At 46.6% G+C, this 25,753-nt stretch overlaps 1 protein-coding gene across 1 annotated transcript in view; it reads left to right on the forward strand.

Moving 5' to 3' along the window:
- Positions 1-25,753, forward strand: part of Abcc4 (ATP binding cassette subfamily C member 4) — a 227,867-nt gene that overhangs the window by 69,089 nt on the left and 133,025 nt on the right. The window contains exons 6-13 of the mRNA XM_028868209.2: positions 44-207; positions 1,679-1,804; positions 4,111-4,360; positions 12,332-12,433; positions 17,099-17,188; positions 18,799-18,990; positions 23,295-23,389; positions 23,599-23,685. Coding sequence (XP_028724042.1) covers positions 44-207; positions 1,679-1,804; positions 4,111-4,360; positions 12,332-12,433; positions 17,099-17,188; positions 18,799-18,990; positions 23,295-23,389; positions 23,599-23,685 — 1,106 coding nt within the window. The remainder of the gene's footprint in view (positions 1-43; positions 208-1,678; positions 1,805-4,110; positions 4,361-12,331; positions 12,434-17,098; positions 17,189-18,798; positions 18,991-23,294; positions 23,390-23,598; positions 23,686-25,753) is intronic.

Consider the following 25,753-nt stretch of genomic DNA (forward strand, 5'->3'; position numbering starts at 1 on the left):
TTTTAGTTACGGTCCTAAGAATGTGTTGGCTTTGTACCCTCAGGTGACAATCTTCTTGCACTTCCTGTGGGCGGGGCCGCTGCAGGCCATTGCAGTGACCATCCTTCTCTGGATGGAAATAGGCATCTCCTGCCTAGCTGGCATGGCTGTTCTGGTTATTCTTCTGCCTCTGCAAAGCTGTATTGGAAAGCTGTTCTCGTCACTGCGGTAAGAGGAATGCCAGACCAAAAATATGTCCTGTTTGGTAATGCATCTGCCTGAGACTGCTACCCAGATACAAAATAAACACTTCTTAGCTTTTCTGCTCTACATATACTGCGAGCTCTTCAGGCTTAGCTGGGGAGTACTCAAGCCATAAGCCAAAGGCTGGTCTTGAAAGGGGAAAGGTGAAGGTATGGGCTGGCTGCTACCAACTGGCTTTTCAGTGTAGCCTCTTAAAGAGCTTCTTACTATAAGTTACGTGTGTGATGTTAGTTAAACATTAAGTAATAGTAAATCTAATCTTATTTTTGTATATCTTGTTACATCTATCTATCTATCCATCTATCTATCTATCTATCTATCATCTGTTATCATCTGTCTTTCTAACTATCATCCATCCATCCATCCTCCACCCACCCACCTATCCACCCACCCACCTATCCATCCATCCATCCATCCATCCATCCATCCATCCATCCACCCATCCAGTCTATTGTGTGTCTCTGGGGAGGGTATACACGTGCAGATGGGAAGGTCAGAGGACAATTTGCAGAAGAGTTTCTTTTCTTCTACTATGTCAGTCCCAGGAGTAGAACTCAGATCCTCATGCTTGGCATCAAGGGATTTTACCGGCTGAGCCGTCTCACAGTCCCAATCCAGATGTTACAGAGCTCTTCTCACATACGCGTATATGTGCACTGTTGTACTTCAGCATTTCCACTGACTTACAAGCTCTCACGGAGTGGGACCAATTTCACCGGGGCCCTTCCGAAGCCCCGCTGTCCTGGCAGTGTGTGTGCGTGTGCGTGTGCGTGTGCGTGTGTGTGTGTGTGTGTGTGTGTGCGTCAGACACATGGCTGCTCACAAAAGCCCAAATGATGATACAGTGACCTTGACCTGAAGCAGGCACCGAGAATCGGAGCAAGTCTCCGTCAAGGTCTCCGGATTTGGGACTGGACGGGGTAGGGTGAGGAGTGCCGTGTTGACTGACGGCGTCGGGCTCTTTTCTTCTGAGTCTGTGTAGTTTCCTCTGCAGTGGACGCTCTCTCCCTTCCTGGCTGTGGAGAAGGGGACCCAGCTCTGTGCTCCTGCCGCTCTGAAGCTCTTTCTTTGCTCACTCTTTTCCTGGTGGACGGACAAGCGCCTGTGTCCCTGTCCTGCAGCCTTTGTTCCTGTCTCATTCCCCCTCCGTCCGCTGTGTCCGTGTCAGACCTGACGCTTCGTAGCCCTCGCCTCCCAGCGGTGCCCCTCCAGGAGGTGAAGTGGTTGTCTCAGACTCGCTTTTGGTTTCCCTCAGCAAACATTGAAAATGCCCCATAATACTCACAGAGCTGGCAGAAACGGGACCCACGTGCGCTGTGGGAACACCAGAGTTTTGGGACCGCCTCTGACCCTGGGTCCCTCTCTGTGCCTGTGATTGATATACAGAGGTTGGCTGCCTTCCCTGTGGCTCATCTGTCCCATCTGTCCCCCTCAGGGGTAAGACTGCGGCGTTGACGGATGCCAGGATCAGGACCATGAATGAAGTCATCACAGGCATGAGGATAATCAAGATGTATGCGTGGGAGAAGTCGTTTGCTGACCTCATTGCCAGTCTGAGAAAGTAAGTCTTGGTGTAGACTGTAGCATGAATCTTAAATCTTATTAATAAAAACAAACCTGGAGCCAGGTATTGGGGTGAATGCTGGAAGATCAGAGAAGCAGAACAAGCCACAGCTACCTCACCTTGCCAATTCCTCAGCTGATCCTGTTTCCTCAGACTGGAAGCCTCTGAGTCCTCATCCAAATGGATCTCAGCTGAACTGTAGCTCAAAAGCCTAAAAACTTAACCCGCCTAGTTCCTGGTCCTCATGCCTTATATACCTTTCTGCTTTCTGCCCTCACTTCCTGGGATTAAAGACATAAGTCACCATGCCTGGCTGTTTCCAGTGTGTCTTTAAACTCACAGAGATTCGGATAGATTTCTGCCTCCAGAAGGCTAGGATTAAAGGTGTGAATGCCACCATTTTCTGGCCTCTATGTCTGTCTAGTGGCTGTTCTGTTTCTGACCCCAGATAAGTTTATTAGGGTGCACAATATTTTGGGGAACACAATATCACCACAGTAGATTGTACTGTATTGTGCACTTTTCTATTTCCTAATTTTACTGAATGAATTAGAGCTCTCAGTTTGTTCCCTTGGTAACTCAACCCAGACATGATATGTGCCATCTTGCATGTGGCAGTAATGTTAAGTATGGCGATCCGGACATCATTTTAACCTGGGCTTCCATGGACCATTATTTTCAGGCATAAGTTACCTCTCTCTCTCTCTCTCTCTCTCTCTCTCTCTCTCTCTCTCTCTCTCTCTCTCTCTCTCTCTGTGTGTGTGTGTGTGCCTGTCTTTCTTGGTCTTTCTCTCCCATTTTGTTTTTGATGGTGCTGGGGATCGAACCCAGGGCTTTGCATGTTCTAGGCAAGCATTATACCATATACTACTAAGCTATGTGGCCAGCCTTCAAATGCACATCTTCTGTGCTTCTTACTGATAATAAAATGTAATCCCAAGTGTTTCTGAATGCTTCAAAATCTCTAAAAAATAATGATTCCAAGACACAAGAACTGAGAAATTTCTATTTAAAATAAAGCTCTACTTGGTGTCAGTGCAGTGGGAGGGCGCTGGAGACTGAGTACCCTGTGCCAAGCCAGACTCGAAGAAGGGGCATCATTCCTTCCAGTGAGTGTTATGGAAATACCACTCCTTTCGTTTTGTTTCAAACGTTTGTTTATTTTTGCACTCTGGCACAGGGACTTCCTAATCTCTTGTAGCTTTGTACACCTGAGATTTTCATATCTGAAATACCCCCCTGTGTAGAGAATCTTTTGTCGCTTGTCTGTGGGTTCTGCCAAGCCTGCCTCGCCCTACCACACTCCTCTCCTCCATGCCCCATGAGCCTCTGTGCCAGCTATTTTTGTCTATAGTTTGGGACAAAGTCTTAGTTTTAGGGGTACAGTTCTCTCCTGAGCTCATGGAGGGGAATGGCTGTGTCTCATCCATCCTGTGGTCACCTGTAAGGAACCTGACCCGGGACTTACCTTGAGGTCTGCTAGTTGAATGCGTCTGTTTGAGTCCTTGATAAAATCAGCTCAGGGGACCCAGACTGTTATCCTGCCCCCCGAGCAGTGTGGGTTGGATGAGTAAAGTGGGTTAGTGTCCTGTGTGGTTTACCTGAAGCTTCCTCCAGAGAATGTGCTCACCACTGTTTCTGTACTGTCTCAGGCCATATAAAAATTATTACATGTGTGCATGGTTTCATGTGTGTAGGTTTACATGTGTGCACGTGTGTTTGCATGCATGTGCAGGCCAGAGGTCCCCTCAGGTACTGTTCCTGAGGAGCCCACCACCTTATTTTTTTGAGATAGGGTTTCTCACTGGGAACTGGGGTCCAGCTAGGCTGGTCACCAGTGAGCGGCAGGGACCAGTCTTTGTCTCCCCAGTGCTAGAGATGCAGAATGACATTCGGGTCACGTGGAGTAGATTTTATAAAACACTCAACTTCATTCCTACTCATATACCTGAAGGTAAGTCCTGGACTAGGCACCTCACGGGTGACCGACGAGTGAGTGAGATACAGCCTGTCCCCTCTGAGCTCAGCAATTCGCTAGAGGAGAGAATAGCTCCCCTAAAACTATTGATTGCCCCTTAGGCAGAAATAGCTGGCCCAGAGCTGCATGGGGCATGGGGCGGCATAGACTCGTGTATGTGGGTGCTGTGCTCAGGCTTGGGTTCTCATGCTAGCATGGGTTTGAAACATCTCTCCTGCCCCCACGGTTTATCTTAACACGCGTGCACTGCCTAACGAGGGGCCTCGTGTGTGTGGCATCAGTGTTGGCGTTTCTATGTGAAAATCTGTATATGTCTCTCTTCTAGGAAGGAAATTTCCAAGATTCTGGGCAGCTCCTACCTCAGAGGGATGAACATGGCCTCCTTTTTCATCGCCAACAAACTCATCCTGTTTGTGACCTTCACTACCTACGTGTTGCTTGGCAATAAGATCACAGCTAGCCACGTGTTTGTGGCGATGGCTCTGTATGGCGCGGTGCGGTTGACGGTCACGCTCTTCTTCCCCTCAGCCATCGAGAAAGTGTCGGAGGCAGTGATCAGCATCCGGAGGATCAAGGTTCGTGCAAAGTGCAGGTTGTTGGTTTGTTGGTTGGTTTTTTTGTGTTTCGAGACAGGGTTTCTCTGTGTAGCTTTGGAGTCTGTCCTGGAACTCCCTCTGTAGACCAGGCTGGCCTTGAACTCACAGAGATCCTCCTGCCTCTGCCTCTGCCTCGCGAGTGCTGGGATTAAAGGCATGCGCCACCACCGAGGCCACCGCGGCCAGCGTAAAGTACAGTTTTAACCGTTGGAGGAATCTTCTGCATCACATTCCTTCTTTTGCTTAGTGTCACTTTGTCTCCGGTAAAATTTAACCCTGCGAATGCCAAACTGTTAGTTGATCCAAAATGATGTATAATGGCCTGTTTGTAGGGCCAGTGTGCTAAAAGTCAGAGGAATTCCTGGTCATTCATGGGCACAATATAAATAGCAACAGCACAGGGCTCTTGATGGATGGGTGGTGGCTGCGGGAACAAGGGAAGTGTGCCCAAGTAGGAAAAACACGCAGATTTCATCTTCTAGACCAGTGGTTCCCAACCTTCCTAATGCTGCCACCCCTTAATACAGTTCTTCATGTTGTGGTGACCCCCAACCATCAAATAACTGTGTTGCTACTTCATAGCTGTAATTTTGCTACTGTTATGAATTGCAGTGTAATAATTTGATATGCAGATGGCCTTAGGTGACCCCTGTGAAAGGGTCATAGGACTCCAGAGGGGTCATGACCCACAGGTTGAGAACTGCCATTCTAGACTCACTGGACAACTTAGGTGGGGCCCGAGTCCAGGCCCGAGTAGAGGCAATGCTTTTTCAGGCTGGAAAGCCTTTGCTCCTTAGAGAGGCAGAGGCCTGAAGCAAACAAGCCCCTGCTGAAGAATGGTTCTCTTCTTCTTAGCTGTCTGGCTTGTTCCTCTCTGACTCTGCCTTTCCCCTGCGGTCTGCTTTTCACTCTCGCTTCCTGTTTGAAGAGCCCTCCTCTGGCTGGCATTTCCCTCGCCCAGTCTGCCGATTTCCACCACACTTACCTCTGCTTTTCCTAGGTAGCTACTCCTAAACTGCTTGGGGCAGATCATGTAACCTTGATACTGGTCTGGAACGTAGGCGCTAAGTGTTGGTGTGATGGCGAATGTGTCTGGGATGACGGAGAGAGGCTCTGTGAGAAGCCTGGCGGGACTTTGTTTGGTTTCTGGTTCTCAGTAGCAATGCTTCTCCAGTAACAGATCAACTCAGTCATCTTGGGGCCGTAGGGGAGGGGAGCAGGCTTACCATAAAAGCCAGGATTTTTTTTTTCTTTGCTCTGAAGTTTTTGATTTATTTCCCAAAGTATTGCATGGAGTCCTTGGGCCTGAATTGTGCAACTCTGTCACTCCCCCAGAGTTCAAGGGATGCTGAGAGGAGAAGGGGGCAGATAGAATGTAAGAACCAGTGAATGGGGAGATTGTGTCTGGAGTTTTCCTGTGTCCACCCAGCTCCTGCAGCCACTCAGACCCAAATAAACACACAGAGACTTATATTACTTATAAACTGTATGACCGTGGCAGGCTCCTTGCTACCTAGTTCTTACATCTTAAATTAACCCATTTCTATTAATCTATACCTTGCCACGTGGCTTGTGGCTTACTGGTACTTTTACATCTTGCTTCTCATGGTGGCAGCTGGCAGCATCTCCTGACTCAGCCTTCCACTTCCCAGAATTCTCTTCTCTGCTTATCCCGCCTATACTATACTTCCTGCCGGGCTCCTGGCCAATCAGCACTTTATTTATCAATCAATCAGAGCAACACATTCACAGCATACAGAAAGACATCCCCAGCAGGAGATGTGTAACAAAAAGTTGTCTTCTGGACTCGACAAAGCTGTTGTGCTCAAACTCACTGCGGATATGTGTATCTGCGCAAGACCGAGGAGAGACTGAGCCTGTCAATAACATTTCATCATGGACGGGAGAGCGACCCGGGAAGCCCAGCCTTCCCTGAAGAACTGCTGACGGTTAACAGTGGTTGGTGGAAGATGTGTCGTTTTCCTCAGCAATGTGGCCAACAACATTTTGCCCTTGTTCCAGCGAATAATTTCTCACCCACATTCTGCCAAGAAACTCCAAGTGGGTCGCACAAAAGGAGGCCATGGAAGTAGCAGGGGCTCATGGAGGACATGGGTTCCAGCGGGGGCGGGGCGGGGGTAAGGTGACCACACTTTATTATATACGTGCGAAACTGTCCAACATGACATACAATGACTGCCCATGGAAGAGCCCAGTTACGCAGGGTTAGTTCTGCACAAACAAGTGCTTTATTCCTCCTGACAGGGGCCAAGCAGCGTTGTTGAGGTGGTCCATGCCACTCAACTGCAGTTTTCTTTTCTTTTAAACTTGCAAATCTGGGGAGAAAATATGTGGGGGTGCATTTTGGCCCTAGCTCATTCTAAGTGTATGATGGCGAACTTTTGCTGCTGTGGCTTCACACCGTGTTCATCTGTTGTAATTCTGCTGTGGCTATACTTGCTTCCCCAAAACTTCAGAGCTGTTGTATGGGTAGCACAAGCCAGGTCGTCTCTTCATCCTTTGCACACAACAGCAGTCACTGAGTGTCGGCATCCACTGTCCCTGCTGTACCGAGACAGTACCTCTTGGAGGGTGGCTGGTGCCCGGCACACAGCTTGTATGTGACAGAACCTGGGTCCTCCTGAGACCTCTGGCCCCTTAGCCACTGTTGTATTGGCTACGCTGCTTAGGACTTTTGAGGATGCAGAATATTTTAGTCATCTAGCCTGGTAAGAGATCTCTCTGCTTCCTGTAGATGTGGATATTTGAACTCTGGGTTTGTGGCTCTCCTGCCCACACTTGGTTTCTCACATATGGCCCTGCTCTCTTTTACATCCCATATCCATCTCCAGCATTGGGCCTTTGCCCCATGAATGCCTTCTGCCCTGAATTCTGCCATTTCTGATGGATGGACTCTCTGGTCAGCTTTTACAGTTCTCTCAGTGCTTAGTTTCCCGCTGTGTAAGACTGGTGCCCACAGCCCACATAGTAGATGCTGGGTCAACACCATTGGTAGAGATGATGGCAGTTACAGGATGTGCCAGTTGTTACTGTGATGATAATATACCTGGGGTCCTTGTGTGAAGGAGCGGAGGGGAGGGGTGGGGGGCTGGAGGGTCACTAGGAGGTTAAGTGTGGCGTGTGTTGGGAGAGGTGTCTGAAGAAGGTGCTTAGTGGTGTCGTGATGGTTGTGGTGTTGAGGAGGACTGTCGGAGGGGACAGACACCACGGAAGGTAGCGTTCTAGAAGTCAAGGGTTTTTAAGTTTTAGAATGGAAAATGACATGGGTGTTGTTTCCTCTAGAGTTCTGTTGGGATGCCTGCTTTGGTTCCCTCTTTGTTAGTGACATTTGCCTGTGGCTTCAGAGCACCGCGGTGTACAGCCCTTTCACAGAGCTTATTGTTCTCATGCAAAGCTTCTTGGGAGGTTTCCTGTGGAAGCAAAAGATCCCTGCTTGTCAGTGTGAACTCCAGGTCTCAGCAGAGCCACACTGGTTCAGAAGCCAGAGGGGACAGTCTTCCTCTCCTGACTTAGCAGCCAAGGTCTTCTGGATGCCATTCCAGTCTCTGCCCACAAGGCCACATCACATGGCTGTTTTGTACCCGTGTGTCTACATCACATGGCTGTTTTGTACGCGTGTGTCTATATGTCTCATCTCATTAAAGAAGCCGGCTGCGTTGGCTTTAGGGCCCACACATGGCCTTGTCTTTGTTATATCTGAAAAGATCCTATTTCCAAATAAAGACAAATTCCAAGGTTCTGGGGGTAGTAAGGACCCGAAAACATGTTTCTGGAGGGGTGTCTCAATCTGTTTGTATTCCCATAACTAAACTCCAGAATTTATGAAGAACAGAAATTTGTTCTTCATGGTTCTGGGAGGTGTAAGGTCATGGTTCAGGCAGGTTTGGCTCTCTGTTTTCTGTTTCCGGGGTGATACCTCACTGCCTTGCTCTGGAGGGCCAGGGCATTGTATCCTCTTACAGTAGAAGACCTAGAGAGCTGGATGCTGTGTGAAGCCTCTCTCATAAGAACTCTCATCCCATTCACAATAGCTGAGCCTGTATTGTGGTTTTGTCACCTCTTTAAAAAACTGCCTCTTAAAAATTGGTTTTTGGCCAGGCGGTGGTGGCGCACGCCTTTAATCCCAGCACTCGGGAGGCAGAGCCAGGAGGATCTCTGTGAGTTCGAGGCCAGCCTGGACTACCAAGTGAGTCCCAGGAAAGGTGCAAAGCTACACAGAGAAACCCTGTCTCGAAAAACCAAAAAAAAAAAAATAAATAAAAAATAAAAAAAAAAAAATTGGTTTTTGCCTGTGGATTAGGATGTGAAGCTCTCAGCTACTCTGTTCTGCATGCCGCCATGCTCCCCAGCATGATGACAGTGGACTCACCCTCTGAAGCTGTAAGCAAGCCCCCAATTCAATCCTTTCTTTTATAAGAGTTGCCTTGGTCATGGTGTCTCTTCACAGCAATAGGACAGTAATCTAAGACAATGTACATTTAAATATAAAAATAAAACCTGCTGAGTCCATATAGTGTTGCTCATGTGTGTATGTTTTTAGGGCTGAGCACTTCGTATTAGATAACCAATTAGTGGCCTCATCCTAGGGGGAAAACCGATTGGCCCTCTCTCAGCAGTCATGAACTCAACGTTATCATGTTGGCCATTAAGTTTCGAAACACTAGAACCGTACTGGGAAGGACACAGTTCACTTTATTATGAATTCCAAGCTAGTGGGATGTTCTGTAGTATTAGGAACCCTGAATCTTCCTCATCTCTCTGGCATGTGTGGCCTTATGGGAAATGGGTAGAACTGGAGATGACCCTCCTAAGTAAAGTATCATCTTCTGAGCTGTAGGTGGGCTTGAAGAAGGTAACCATTATAGTCGTCATCTCCAGGCCTCAGCTTGGGTCACATCGCGGCGCCTGGACACCTAGAGGTTGTTCTGGACTGCCAGGTACCAGATACTGGGGGTTTTGTTCTCACAGGTGACCGAGGTCAGGTTTTGAGGACAACTAGCAGGATGTGCCACCTAGTCACTGCTGCAGGGAGGCTTGCTCTAGGCTGTTTAGTTTCTGTGACACCTTGGTTGTTCATTTTTGCATTTAAGCTTCATTTATTCTATGATACATTGTGGTGTGAGCCTATTCTCTTATTAATATCGTTTGCTTTTTTTATTTTGTTAATCTTTTATTTGCTCCCTTGGAATAAGATTTTCACATTGCATTCTCTCTCTCTCTCTCTCTCTCTCTCTCTCTCTCTCTCTCTCTCTCTCACACATTGCATTCTAAGATTTTCACATTGCATTCTCTCTCTCTCTCTCTCTCTCTCTCTCTCTCTGTGTGTGTGTGTGTGTGTAAAATCTAGGTTCCCTATATGAATGAAGACGTGATATTTGTCTTGTTTTTCTGAGTTTATTTTGCTTTGTAGGATTGTGTCTAGTTCCATCGATTTTTCTGAAAAATGACATAGTTTAGTTCTTTTTTATAGCCAAACAAAGCTCCATTATGTCTGTATGCCACATTTTCTTTTGCCATTCATCTGCTGATGGGTCCTGCGTGGAGGGAGATGTTGATGGGTCACTTGGCTGTTGTGACTTGTGATAAATCGTGCATGTGGAGGTTCCAGTGTGGCTTAGACACTTTCAGATATGTTCCAGCAGTGACGAGCGTAGATCCCATGGCTGTTTTATTTTTAGGTTTTCCTTTCTGAGGAGCCTCCTTATTGCCAACTAATCTGTATTCCCACCAGCAGTGTTTACGGGTCACACCTGCCCCCCATCCTTGCTAACATTTATTGTCGTGTTTTCTCAGTGATAGAGATTTTGACCGAGTTGGGATTTCCGCGATGGTTGAGAATGTTGAATAGTGTTCAGTGTTCGTTGCTCGTTTGTACTGTCTTTTTTTTTAATTCCTTTAATATTGCATGCCTCGGTGTTTTGCCTGTGTGTCTGTGTACCATGTCCATGCCTGGTACCCACAGCTTTGAGAAGAGGGCATTGTGTCCTCTGGAACTGAGGTTCCTGATGGTTCCAGGTAGTCACTGTGTGGATGCTTGGAATCAAGTCCAGCTCTTCTGGGAGAGAAGTCAGTGCTCTTAACCACTGGGCTGGTTAATGTTTTTGTCCATTTGACACAAGCTGGGGTCATCTAGGAAGAGGGAGCCTCGACTGAGAAAACGCCTCCATCAGATCCTGCTGTAAGACATTTTAATGAGTGGCTGATGGAACAGAGCCCAGCCCGGTGTGGGTGGTGCCGTCCCTGGGCTGGTGGTCCAGGGTTCTGTAAGAAAGCAGGCTGAGCAAGCTATGGAGAGCAAGCTAGTCAGCAGCACCCCTCCACGGTCTCTGCATCAGCTCCTGCCTCCGGGATCTTGCTTTTGGTCATGGTGTTTATCACAGCCACTGGTGTCGTCTTCTGAGAACTGCCTGCTGCCCACATATTGACGGGATGACTTGAGGCTTTCGGTACTTAATTTTTTTAGTCCTTTAGATATTCTGGATATTAATCCCCTGTCAGATGACTGGCTGGGAAAAATTTTCTCCCAATCTTTAATTATCTTTTAACTGTTGTTTTCTTTGCCATGTAGAAGCTTTTCCAACCCATTTGCCATTTCACATCATTAATTTTCATAAAGTCCTTTACAGAACGTCTTTGCCTGTGCTTGTAATTTCAAGTGTTTTCTGTTTTCTCTAGCACAATGGTTCTCAACCTGTTCTCAAATTTACTTTATAATTCATAACAGTCGCAAAATTAGAGTTATTAAGTAGCAACGGAAGTAATTTTCATGGTTGGGGGTCACCACAGCATGAGGAACTATATTAAAGGGTCACAGCATTAAGAAGGTTGAGAATCGCTGAGTCTAGCAGTTTCAGAGTTACAGGTCTGGCCTTGGGGTCTTGGATCCTTTTTGAGTAGATTTTCCTGCAGTTATTCTGACTGAGGAGCATGAGGGCCTTTTGTTACCATTAGATATGACAGTCGGCAGGGATCTGTCCCAGCAGTCACATCGTAATGAGCAGCTGCTGACTGGTGGAACGCAGCGGGGAGGCGAGAGGGGGCCGTTCCTGCTGTCCGGGTGGCTGTGAGGAGATGCTTTCAAGATGTAGTTCAGGAAGTGGAAATGACTTGGGAGAGTGGTGACTCTGAGGCCACTCAGCGGCAAGCTGTCTGTCATTCCTTGATGTGATTTTCCTAAGGGGTGGCGGGCATCAGGAAGATGGGCAGAGGGCCCTTTCTCCAGTCTCTGCCATGGGCTCCATCTTCTGCCTGCAGTTCCAGCCTGACTAGATTCTTGAAGACCCGGGAACAGCCTTCGTCTTTCTTCTTCTGGCTTTGACATCATGTTTGGCATGTGATGAGCATCTAGTAAATAGTTATCAAGTCATGTCCTATCATCTCTTGTGTTTACTGTTAAAAAATCAAACCAAACCAAAATGATAGCAATGTCCAGTTCTATATGTGTTCAATTTCTTATCAATATTTTCATTTTAGGAAGGACCTGGTGTACTTGTTCAGAATATTGGAAAGACTTTGCCCATGTATCTGAAATTTATGTGTATGAAAACACATGGATGTGTGTGTGTGTGTGTGTGTGTGTTATAATCTGTTAATGCATGGCATGTTCTGATGTGACTTGACACTATGTTGTAAAGTATTTTTACTATATATTCATTTATTATGTGTGAGGGGACACGTATGTCAAGGCCTGTGTGTGGAGGTCAGAGGACAGCTTGTCTCTCCTTGTGAGTCCTAGGATTGAATTCAGATTGGCGGACACTCTCACCTGCTAAGGCAGCTCCCTGGCCTCATGACTTGACACTTTAAGTACAGTTGGTAGAATAATCTTTAGTCTGTAAGAAGTTTTATATTGTACTTCCATGGAAACACTGTTGTGCTTATATTTTTATTTCTGTGGTTAAAATAGTCCGTGTTTTTCCTCTTCTCTAGAACTTTCTGTTACTTGATGAACTACCACAGCACAAAGCCCAGGAACCATGTGATGGTAAAGCCCTAGTGCATGTGCAAGACTTCACTGCTTTCTGGGACAAGGTAACAGATCCCTGCGATTTCCTGGACACAGTGGGTGACGCTGAGGAAATAGAATTTTGACAATTTTACAAAGTCTATGAAAGGCAACTGCTCATACTGAAAATTGTATAAAAATTCTCAAAATCCAAAAAAAAACTGTGATCCTAAAGAATTTGAAAGTTGTTCTTTAAAAAAATTATTATTTTATTTTATGTGTGCCTGTGGGTCTGAGTCCATGCTTATGTGCAGTTACCCACAGAGGTCAGAAGACAGCATCAGATCCTCTGGGACTGGAGGTACAGATGGTTGCCAGCCACCCTGTGGGTTCTGGGAATGAAACCTAAATTTTCTGGCAGAGCAGCCAGTGCTTGTAATTGCTGAGCCATTTCTCCAGATCTTCAAAGTTGTCCTTTATCTTGTTTTCACAAAGATGGTCATCATTGCCTTGTTCTGAACTGAATATCCCTAAGTTTTGACATTGGCAATGTACAGGACTGGGTAGATCAAGGGGTCCATATGGGATGAATTAACTGTGTACATTCTAAATTGTCGTAGATTTTTACCTTGTTTTCATATCCCCTTAGAGCATATCCTGTGATTTGTACTTTTTCTGGGGGTTAGAGTGGGGACCCCAGTACTCTCTGCCTCTGGTTACCTGAGTGGCAACCTGCAGGGAGGAGGCAGCAGGCCAACACAGCAAGATGCCTGGGGGTCTAAGTGTAGGGTTTCACACATGCTGAGTAAAACAGGCGAGGCCAGGAGGATTTCCCACACTGGATTCCATGGGACATACAGGCAAATAGGAAGAATAACAGGGACCACCGTGAGGAAGTGCCCAGTCTTGTAGACTTAGTGCGCCCCTCTGCCCAGTGCTTTGGGGCCTGCAACATGCCAACATTGGCTCTGCTGTACAGAACTCCTCTCAGTCTGAGAAACAGAGTTCACTGCATGGGAGCATGAGGGTCTTTCACTAGATAGATGATGGCAAAGAGGAGGCCATGGCGCTGCCTGGAGACTAGCAAGGAATGTGCTCCACCTCAGAGTGAAAGGAAACGCCACTCACAGGGAGCACAGCTGTCACCAGAAGCTGGGACTGCAGGGCGTGAGAAGGTGGTGCAGATCCAACCAGCCTCAGATCAGTCTTTTCCTTAGCTGAGGTTGGATTGGCCGGAGGGCCTAGGAAGTGTCGTTTACTTGAGTTAAGAATTCAGCTGAAAGCCAGCTGGAAGCTGAGCAATACTCCTGCCCAGCTCTACTTTGCCTCCCCTGCCTTGTGGTACACATGTCAAACCACAGACTCCTGCTCTCTTTGTATGGCTGCCCATGTTTAAGTACCGTGTGGCCTGCATCACATTCCCCTAATTCTGCTGTAATGCTGGCAGCTCTCCCCACAAACCAACAGTGTGTTTCCAGATATGGAAAACCACATCCCTGCATTCTTTACACATGGAAATGCCTGCAAGGTGCTTTATCTGGCCTGGAAATTTGTCTTTAGTTTCTTGGCATATCCCAGCACAGTACATTTAAAGTGTTGCTAGGAACCGGGGCCAAAATGCCACTGTAAGCACCCTAGGTGAACACAGCTGGATGAGACACAGCACTGTAGCACCCTGGGTGAACACAGCTGGATGAGACACAGCACTGTAAGCACCCTGGGTGAACACAGCTGGATGAGACACAGCACTGTAAGCACCCTAGGTGAACACAGCTGGATGAGACACAGCACTGTAGCACCCTGTGTGAACACAGCTGGATGAGACACAGCACTGTAGCACCCTGTGTGAACACAGCTGGATGAGACACAGCACTGTAAGCACCCTGTGTGAACACAGCTGGATGAGACACAACACTGTAGCACCCTGGGTGAACACAGCTGGATGAGACACAGCACCGTAGCACCCTGTGTGAACACAGCTGGATGAGACACAGCACTGTAAGCACCCTGTGTGAACACAGCTGGATGAGACACAGCTCTGTAGCACCCTGTGTGAACACAGCTGGATGAGACACAGCACTGTAAGCACCCTGTGTGAACACAGCTGGATGAGACACAGCACTGTAAGCACCCTGTGTGAACACAGCTGGATGAGACACAGCACTGTAGCACCCTGGGTGAACACAGCTGGATGAGACACAGCACCGTAGCACCCTGGGTGAACACAGCTGGATGAGACACAGCACTGTAAGCACCCTGTGTGAACACAGCTGGATGAGACACAGCTCTGTAGCACCCTGTGTGAACACAGCTGGATGAGACACAGCACTGTAAGCACCCTGGGTGAACACAGCTGGATGAGACACAGCACTTCAGATCTTTCCTCAAGTCTTTTTTCTCTCCAACTCTGCAGCACTGAGAAGTGGGCTGTTTTATTCTTCCAGATGTTCTCAGCTTGCACTTCCATACAGAATTGACCATCTGTTCCCTCGGCTCTGTCTGTAGGGATGATTATGACCTTCGGTCAGGTCCAGATAGGCCACTAGGTGGGGGAGGGGTTTTCCGGGAGAAGCCGAGGTAGAATGAAGAGCACGCTAGGCTGGCCTTTAAGACTGTGGCTTCTGTCACAGCCTGCTGGAAGGTCCGGTGAGTACTACAGAAAGCTCTTCTCATTAACCCAGTTCCCATTTACAAACTCAGTCTCTAAGCTCACAGTTTTTGGTCCCGAGGGCCTGGGTACCAGGGCTTTCTGCTTTGTTCTGTGCCGCATCCCTGGGGTGTGGCTCATGCAGCTCATCAACACTGGCATCCCTCTGGGAGGGGTCTGGACCCTGAGAGTGAAGGGTCAAAGCCTCTTGAGTTGTGGTGCTGTCCTCTGCTGATCACAACACAGCAGTGCTCAGGCCTGAGCCTGGGCAGGAGCCTCTTTGTCCTAACAGGGAACCCGTGACAGGTGGATTTTGTCCTTCCTTGTGCAAGGTGGTTCTGCCCTTCAGAAATTCACTTTCTGGAGTCCAGATGGCTGTGCAGCCTTTGGTTTATTCTTGTTTTTCTGGGATACAGAGGACCATTTCCCTCAGTGTGTTGTACAGAACACCGGTCCTTCAAGAGAGCATCTTACAAAAGGCTTGGGGTTCAGATCAGTTTTTTTGTGGTACACACAGATGTACCCCGTGGGCAATGCAGATGGATCACATCTGGGACTAGACCCCCTCCGACCAACCCAGAGACAGCAGCGTTTCCAAGTACACTCTTCAGTTACCATCAGTTGAGTGTATTATGCTGTCGGAATGCCCTGATGTTGGATTTAGACAAAAGTTCCTCTGGTGATCAATACTGTGAAGGTCTGTACTCCCAATGTAGACCCTCTTTCTCCTTTCCATACACACTGCTGAAGACTGGTCAGTCCAACGTGTGGACGGTCGTAGGCCCAGGAAAGGAAGCCTTGTTCTGGTCCAGGGTCCTCTATTAAGATCCTGTAGAACACACTTCTTTCAACTGAATTTGCAGCATATGGAAGTTGTATATAGATGTGGAGTTGATTTGGCTCCTTGAAGAAATTTAACCAAGACACTATAAAACAACTTAAAAATTGTCAGTGATCTCTTTTCTTGAAATTTAGTACAGGTTGAGTACTTTATATCTGAAATGTTTGAATAGGGTGTTCCTGATTTTTGGATATTTTGAGATTTTTGATATTCCCATGTACATAGTGGGAAACTTTGAAGATGAGACCCCAGTATAAACATGTGACTCATTTGTGCTTCATATCTACCTTATCCACATAGCTTTACCGGGATTTTAGCCAATGAATTTACATACAGAGTTTCACACTACTGCTGTCAACAAATTTCAATTCAAAGAACTTACAATGTTAAGTTTTTGAATTTGGAATACAAATATAAACCATACGCAGAGTCCTATACTTCTTTATGTTAAAATGTATAGGGTGCCCAGGAACGTGATTTTTCATAGTGTCACGTGCCTTATCCTCTTCCCCGACCCCGCTGTGGGTAGCCAGTCTCTCCATGGTTTCCATGGTAGCAGGGTTGTGCTGACCCTGTTCAGTAAGACAGGCCATGGATATCACAGGTGTAAGGAGACCACAGCCCCGGCCCACTAGCCTACGCTGAGCTTAATTTCTTGATTTTTGTTGTTAAACTTTCTCTCTTGTTACAGTACTGATGGTATTTGTAGGATTTTTTTTTTATGTGATGGATTTTATGCTATCGAATGTCGTCCTGAGTCTTGAATCTACTGTTGAAATTCATTGTCAGGACACAGTTAAGGATGGTGTCAAATTGCTCATTAGGGGCCAGGCATGCTGTATTCTATGCTGCCACCTTGTGGTAGCTAATGACATAGATGATTAAAACCTAAGGTCCCCGTGAACATTGAGGAATGATTAAAATCCTCCTACATGGGATATTCTATTAGAAAACTTGTGTTAGTGCCTTAGTATGAGCCAAGAATCTCTCATCAAGAGAAGACAGTATTGTCCTTTCTACTGCTTAAATTCTGAATTCATATGGAAATCTGGACTCAAGTTTATATAAACAGCATTTATTTGTTTAAATAAGCTTATTTAAATAAACAGCATGAAAAGGCTGTGAAGACATAACTAATCTTAAGTGAGAAAGAAATGTGGGCTGTGTTTGTGTGGCAGTGGCTGAAGGTTTATTTCTTCTACTTTTCAAAGTGCATTATGTTATTTCCTTAAACTAAGGCATTTTGTAAACGTTACCTCATAGGCTTTAGACACTCCAACCCTGCAAGGCCTTTCCTTCACTGCCAGACCTGGTGAATTGTTAGCTGTGGTCGGCCCAGTGGGAGCGGGCAAGGTAAGTTTTTTATTTTGTTCTGTCTTCAGGTGGGCTCCTTGGGAATTACTATGTGACTGCTCAGGACAGGACTGAGAAAGACGGAGACTTCTGTCCTCCAGCATGGCCCCTAAATGCTGCATGGTCTTGGGTGGCTGTCCAGCTGAAACAGCTCCTCTTAGAACTACCCAAGTCATGTCAGTGCATATTTAGCTCAAGCACAGCTATGGTTCCTGCTGTGCCTGGACCAAAAGATGCACAGAGAAGCCCAGACCCAGGTCCCTCTGCCTTTCAGAAAGATTGAGATCCGGTCAGGTAGGCAATCTTAAGATCTCTGATTGCAGTCGGCACCCACATGATACACTGGAGGGGGATTCCTTCTGTGTGTGATGAAGGTTTGCTCCTCAGAGCACCACACCTTACATAAGATCTTCCTGGTACATTGGATGCGTCATTGGTGCATGGCCTTTCTGGAATAAGCATGTAAGTGAAGGCAACTTGGATGGTCTGGATGCAGCCGCAGCTTCATTCAGTATTGGAAATGTAAAACTTCTGTTATGCTAGGCCCCCGTGCCGCTACCAACATTCTTTTCTGTTAATTTTCATCTATCTATCTATCTATCTATCTATCTATCTATCTATCTATCTATCTATCTTCCATCTATTTATTTATCTGTTATCTATCATATATCAATCATCTATCATCTATTTATCTGTCATCTATCATCTATTATCGGTCTATCATCTGTCTGTCTATCTATTTATCATCCATCTATCTGTTTATCTGTCATCTATCTATCATCTGTCTATCATCTATCTATCTATCTATCTATCTATCTATTTATCTATCTATCTATCTATCTATCTATCTATCTATCTATCTATCTATCTATCTATCAAGACTGGGTCTCAAAATGCTCACAATGGCCTCAGACTTGGTATGTAGCCAACTATGAATTTGATCCTCCAGCCTGTCTCCCCAGTGCTGAGATTATAGGCCTGCACCACAATCCAGCAAAGATTGTTAATTACACGTAGTATTTCATATAGCATTCTTAATTGCATATAGCCAACCATTCTGTATACCATTGCATTTGGAGGAAGGTCATTTGGGAGGGTCAGTTGTCACAATCTATTTTGTGTGCCTTTTTGTTGTTGTTGTTTGTATTTCTATAAAACACAGTGGTGTTATTTCTGTTTTGTTTTTTCCTTTTAGCTGCAACTTCTTCTTCTTCTTCTTCTTCTTCTTCTTCTTCTTCTTCTTCTTCTTCTTCTTCTTCTTCTTCTTCTTTCTCTCTCTCTCTCTCTCTCTCTCTCTCTCTCTCTCTCTCTCTCTCTCTCTCTCTCTCTCTCTCTCTGAGACAGGGTTTCTCTGTGTAGCTTTGCACCTTTCCTGGATCTCACTCTGTAGCCCAGGCTAGACTTGAACTCACAGAGATCCACCTGCCTCTGCCTCCCGAGTGCTGGGATTAAAGGCGTGCGCCACCACCACCCGGCTTTTAGATGCAACTTCTAATTTTTTTTTTTTTAAAGCTGGTGCTTGGCAAACTGGCAGGGCTGGGCAGTGCCTGGAACACAGTTTATTCTGTGCTGACATTAACAGCATGTGTGTGTTGTAAACTCTTTTTCAGTCATCACTGTTGAGCGCAGTGCTGGGTGAACTGCCTCCGACCAGTGGGCTTGTCAGCGTGCACGGGAAAATCGCCTACGTTTCTCAGCAGCCCTGGGTCTTCTCGGGAACCGTGAGGAGCAATATTTTATTTGGGAAGAAATACGAGAAGGAACGATATGAGAAAGTGATCAAGGCCTGTGCTTTGAAAAAGGTGATGACTTTTGAGTTTCTTACACTCTGTTTCTAGTGATGTGATTGTTACTTTAAACTCCTGGCTTTGGAAGTTTTATAAGTTATTATAATTCTTAAGCTAAGCTTAAGCTTTTGGAAGCCTGCCTATCTCCACTTATTACTGTTTGGTTTTGTTTACTAAGTCCTGTTCACTTTTTAACTGTTTTTGTGACCTTATGTGCTGATCATCACGTCCATGGCCTTGCTCACACGAGTGGAGTGCCCCCACGTTCCAAACCTGTTTCTGTAATCTTTAACTTAAAAACATGTTTATTTTTATCTTATGTGGATGGGTGTTTTGCCTCATGTATGCCTATATATTGTATGCACATCTGGTGCTTGCAGAGGTCAGAAGCGGGTGTCGGATCCCTTGGAACCGAAGTTACAGCTGGTTGTGAGCCACCATGTGGGTACTGGGAATCGAACCTGGCTCCTGGAAGAGCAGCCAGTGCCTCTAAACGGTGAGCCATCTTTCCAGCACCTGGTTTCTTAACTTTATAAATAAAACGTTGAACAATTGCAGAAGTGGGGAGGTTAGTGTGCTGAGCCCTCCTGTTCCCATCACATGACTTTAACCACAGTTACCTGGTGGCCAGTCTTCAGTCATTTCTTTCTGAACCTTTGCAGCCACACCCCCACCCCATGTTGTTGTCTAGGGAATCCTGAACCTCTGTGTTTCACCGGTAAGATTTTTCATTATTTGTACTTAAAAGAAGTCCCTTTTGGGCGGGTAACATTAAAGAAATAACACAGTTGCTTGGATAACCCACATTCTGGTTAGTGTGTGGGTGCCAAGTTCTAATCGTCAGCCTGCACAACCGAGAATAAGCTGGGAAGAGAGTGTACAGCCCCAGCCCGGCTTGTGCTTTATTTATTTTAAAGGAGACAAAGTGTTTCAGCAACTTATAAAAAATAAAAAAAATACTGCAACACTTCTCCAGGAGAGAGAAGGTTTTCAGAAATGACATTGGGCTTGCCAGAAAGTAACAAGATGAAATTTTTTGTTACACATGGTGATTTTAATAAAACTGGTGGATGATCAACAGAAAACTAAAACTACCTGACGGGAGAATAGAAGTTAGCAGGTGGACAAACAGCAGATGCCTACAGACACTGCTTCTCGCTTTGGCTGTAAAAACTGGTCAATAGGAGCTTGAAAGGGCTCACCACAGGGTCTGTTTGGACCATCCTGGGCACCCGACTGCTCTTTTATGTGTGGAAAAGGCCAGACAGTCTCTCAGAGCTGTGGTGTTGAGGCTTAGTCAGCTCTCCGAGGAAAGTGTAATTTCATTTGAACTATAGCTGGAATGTCATAGATTGTCTTGGTCAGTGGTGTTTTATAATGATGTGGAAAGAAAATAATTTCATGTTTTAGTGAGACTTCCTGCCTTCTAGGTTACAGTTAGTGGGAGATCATGTGTTTTTATAAATGACATCAAGTCACAGTGACAGACTAGACTTGTTTTAGGTGGTAAATATATATATATATATATATATATATATATATATATATAAATATTACTGCATAAGAAAGGAAGGAGAGCTAACTGCAGAATAATAGATCGCTTGTATTCAAAGTCTTATGTGTCCATCTCTCTCATTCACTGTCCACATACCTGTTTTATCTGTTTTTCTCTCTCTGTGTCTACCTGTGGTTCTCTCACTGACTCTTGCTCACATATGTGCGCGCACGCACGTGTGTGCACACACACACACACACACACACACACACACACACACGCAGGCACGCAGGCACACATGTGCACGAAAAGGTACATGAGTCTGGAATCTTTTACCATTAATTCCCTAGTGTCTCTGACGTTACTATTCCCACTTAGTCAAATGGGGTCTGGAGAGAGAAAACAAGTCACTGAACACTCCTAGATCAGCTGAAACCTTTCAGGTGACTCCCGACTCCATTTCCCTGTGCCCAGCTACCTTTTCATTGAGGCTTTGTAAATAGAGTGTATTTGAAGTTTGGGGTGGTAGATGGAGGTGAATGTGGGAGAGACAGATGTGAAGCTTTCCTCCTTTACTAAAACCACATTCAGCTCCTGATGCCCACCAGCCCCTGTGTTCCCGGGGTAGCCCAGCCTGGGGTGGTTGGATTGACTGTAAAGACAATGGGATATCCATGTGAAACATGGCAGGATTTTATAACGCTTTTTTCCTAAAACAATGAAACCAGTAGCTCAGACCAGTCAAATAAAGGCTTTTTTCTGTAGGCTCTTATGACACCTATCCCCTAAAAGTAGTATAGTGAAAAATTTAAAAACAAAACAAAACAGATTTCTCATATTAGATACGTTGATAGCAACTAGAGTTAATATATTAGAAGTAATTGAAATAAGTTTATAATTTAAAATCATGTCTGGGATGAAATCATGTTAAATAATAGTGAACATTTATCAACATCCCTCCCATTTGGTGACCTGTCCACATTGACATTGGTGAGTTACAGAAGAGTCTCAGCAGATATCCTAGGAATGGAGTCCCTTGGGGCAGTGAGTGAAATCCAAGGCCCTGGGTCAGGAGCTCTGAGTTCAAGTCTTTGTTCCTCCTTGCTGAGTGTTTCTGGCTGATCGTTAGGACCTTAGATGATGTTTTCTCAGAAAAAGCCTATGATTGCTCTGCCTCATATACTCTATACGACTTTTTAAAAAAGCTTAAAATCAAAGCATGGTGAATAGTATACATTACAGAAAACAGTGTCAGTGAGACAGAGACCCTCAAGTGTTTCCTCCTCTCCCCCCTCTCCCCTCTCCCCTCCCCTCTCCCCCTCCACTCCCCGCCTTGCTCTGTGCGTACATGCCCACGATTGCTGGACATGTCTTAAAATGGCTCATAGTTTTCCATTAAACCAGGGCTCTTGTCATAAAGTTATTACATGTGCAGCATGTCTATGCTAGGCCCTGCCAGTGATAATTGCAAGCAAGTCATAAGGAAATATTTCTCATATGTGGGGTATTTTAGACATGATCCTTATCCTGTTATATACCATTTCTCTCCAAGATTCTGTGCTTTGTCAGTTTAATTTTTAACATAAAAATATTGATTTGTAGATTTGGGTACATTCCTAGATCCTCAAATGAAAGTTCAGTTTCCTCCCTCCCCCCCTCCCTCTCCCCCCTTCTTCCCTTCAAGTTGTATGTCATGAAATCCACTTGGTCCACCTGATCTGCCCCTCATGTAGATTTTGTTCACCTCCCTGCCATGCTTGTGAAGTATGGCTGAAGTGGAGAGCTGAGGCAGGGGTGAGTGGAACAGTTGGCGAGGGCCCACTTTGATGACGTGAACCTGTGGCCTATGTTCCCTATGTTGGTCTTCTGTCTATTCTTTAGTGAAGGCATTCAGGTCTACCTGCCTGGGAGCAGTGGGCATCTCCGTTTGTCTGTCCCTGGCCTCCTGACTTGCCCTCCAAGTCCGTATCCACCTCCTCCAGCTCAGTCACTTATGGCCCGTTCCTCTGTGCCCAAAGCATCATGGTCCTCCCTAAGGAAGCCCTAAGTGCCGTAGCTGGGGACATTGTCTGGTATGTGCCACTTGTGTGCCTGTCCCCTGTACCATGGGGAACTTCACTCAGAAATCTCGCTTAGCATCTACAGCAGCTCCTTCTGTGGGACCCACTTGCCCCTGTGAGTGATTGCTCCCCCTGCATGAGGAGGCAGATCATGCCGTCCCTGGAATTTCCTAGGAGTGAAGCTGCGGCCCCTCCCTCCTCACCAGCATCATCTCCTAACACTGCCCCCGCTCCATTGCCTCAAGGTTGCTGTCCTCGGAACACACCACCGTACATCAGCTCACAGGAGCTGCACGTTATTCCTTTCTGTATTTGATGCAATCTTTTTGGCCCAGATTTGGTGGGTCCACTCCACCTAAACTCTATCTGAGTCCTGGCTGGTCTTCCAATGGGAAGCAGATCTTCCCTCTCCAATCCCTCCAACAACTAGCTTTCTTATGTCTTGGCATTTGTCTTATACATCCTTATTAACTATGTTTCATATTGTCAGTCTCCATTATGGATGCTGTGGGGACTTTGTTTCCTTCACTGCCAAAGTCGCTGTGTCCAAAACAGTGCCGAATCTCTGGTCATTGCTTGGTACCTCCATTTTAAAATAGTTAAGCACCCCAGAAATAGTTAAGTCTTCAGAAATGGTATAACATGGAAATTCCCTGAGTCCTTTGTTTCAATTAAATGCACCTGTGTGTTCTCCCCACCCCGCCCCTAAAATGAGACTGTGGAAGAGCAGCTGTGAGTCTTTCCTCCTCTGTCTCTCCATGCAGGACTTACAGCTTTTGGAGGATGGGGATCTGACTGTGATAGGAGACCGGGGAGCCACGCTGAGCGGAGGGCAGAAAGCACGGGTCAACTTGGCACGGTAACTTGTCTCCCGGCAGCCACTGGGACTGGCTGAAGCTTCAGGCGGTGGGGCGCGTGGTGTCTGCTCACCATGTCCGTGCCGTGGGAAGCACCGTTTTGAGCAATTCCACAGACACTTTGAAGGACCATCCAGTTGCTGAGTGCTGAGATCCCTGAGACAGTGGCCAGGAAGGTCTCTTCAGCTGGATTTCCCTCTTTGCCTTTCAGGGCAGTCTACCAAGATGCTGACATCTACCTCCTTGATGATCCCCTCAGCGCCGTGGACGCGGAAGTGGGAAAACACCTGTTCCAGCTGTGAGTCTGTTCTGTCTTGTATCAGCTCCGTGTTCAGGAACCCTTTCAGTTGGGCCCCATGAAGGGGATCTGTAATTTCTACAGCGTCTTCTCAGCTCACATTTATGTCCCTCTTCTCCTCTGTTGCCCTCCATTTTACAAGTATAAGGTCAAGGCAGGAGACAGGGAAGGCGCTGTCAGTGGGGCAAAGCGCACAGAGCCCGCGGTTTAGAGTTTCAAAACCGAAAGCACATTCTATACGTCTTTCCTCTCGTTCCTTGAACTTCATAGCCAAGAGACAGGCAGACCCGGCCCCCAGGAAGAAGAAAATATGCACCTTAAAACTGAAGGAAAGGGCTTGGCAGCTTGGTAGTGTGGAGTCGACTCCTTTCCTCCATCATTTAAAAATAAGATTTATTTTATTTCGGTGTGTGTGTATCTGTATGTGTCTGGTCAGTGAATGCCACGTGTGTGTCGGTGACAGAGGAGGCCAGGGAGGGGGCTGGAATCCTTTGGAGCCGGAGTTAGAGGTGGCTATGGGCCGCCTGACATGAGTGCTGGGTGCCCAACTCTAGTTCCCTGCGCGCGCGCTTTTAACAACACGCCATCTCTCCAGCCCCTCCATCGGTTTACTTTGTATGAGCAATGAGGTTTCGTTGGTAGCATAGGCCTCCGTGGAAAGGCCTCATTGGTTTATGGTGAACTGTAAGCTGGCAGGTTGGGGGACGCTGAGAATGGGATTTCATTCCTTCCGATAAAACGAACGGCAGACACAGGTGTAAAGGTGTGGACGAGCAGGGCACCAGTAGAGAGCAGCAGGTGGAACATCCTCCTCGAGGGGCAGTGCAGGGTTTACAGCGGATTCAGAGCCCCAGAAACACTCACGTGTAGTTCCTGTCTTCTTTAGCTATGGGCACCAAAACAAAATGCTGCAGATTGTGTGACTTGTACAGCAGAACTTCTGTCCTTCTGAGCCGTGGAGGGGGGAAGTCTGAGGTTAGGATACGTTGTCGCTCGGCGGCCACCTTTCACCTTTTCCTCCTTAGGTATCTTTCCCCAGATTTCCTCTTCTTCAAAAGACACCAGTCAGGTCGCTTGAGGACCAGAGCTGCTCTTAACTTCCTCTCTGGAGGCTCTGTCTTTAAATCGTTAGGTGCTGAGTTTTAGTACATGAATTTGGGGGAGTGGGGTTCAGTTTCTAACAGATACTCACGCGGAGTGGAAAGGACACGTCCGGGCTCTGGATTCTAGGACTGGAGCACAAGACCATCCACTGAGCCATGGCCTTCCGGGCTTGGCAAATGGTGGGAGTGACAGCTTCCACGCCAGCGTCGCATACAAATGTGTCTTGTGTTGTGGTTATGAAAGTGTGCTGGCTGTGGACGGTAGCGGTGGTGGTTGGACAGCAGTGTGAATGCACTTTATGCTCCGAATATAAGTCACTTAAAGCGGCTAAAGTCGCGACTTCTGTGGCGTGTGCATTTTACCACAGTAAAAGTCAAAATGCATGCGTGGTAGTTAGTGTCGAGTGTTTGTGAATGCAGAAGGCAAGAGCAGCTGGCACTTGGCTGTGGCCCAGCTCTCTGATCTGACTCCTGTGGGCTCTTGATGGTGACTTGATGGGTTTTGCTCTGGGCAGAACCAACCCTTTGTCACTTGGGTGAGCCTTGAGTGGATCCACTCAAGTTCCCCGTCACTCAGAGACTAGTTTTTGGTGGGTTGCTGTAGTGGAGTCTCTTGGGAGGAGAGAGGGAGGCATGTTAATTGCTAGGTATCAGTATGCAGATCACAAGGGTGCCCCCAAGTTCCCCTTTGAGCATGGATGTTTAGAAAGTCTTCTTGCACCCTTAATGTTTAATGGCTTTGGATAGACACTCGATAGAAGCAAACTTGTTAAAATTGTTGCTTGCTAATCAGAACCACATTCTTTGGGGGAACTTGGAGCAGGGCGCACGAATGCAATTTAGGAAATCACTCAGCAGCAGCTGGAGAATGCTCTCAACGAGTTAGAAAATTGGATCGAACAATATGCTATGAAAGATGGTGGCCAGTGTTGAAGCTTAGAAATGTGAAGTGTTTTGTATTAAAC

The sequence above is a fragment of the Peromyscus leucopus genome, chromosome 9, assembly GCF_004664715.2.
Source record: "Peromyscus leucopus breed LL Stock chromosome 9, UCI_PerLeu_2.1, whole genome shotgun sequence".
NCBI classification, from domain to species: Eukaryota; Metazoa; Chordata; class Mammalia; order Rodentia; family Cricetidae; genus Peromyscus; species Peromyscus leucopus.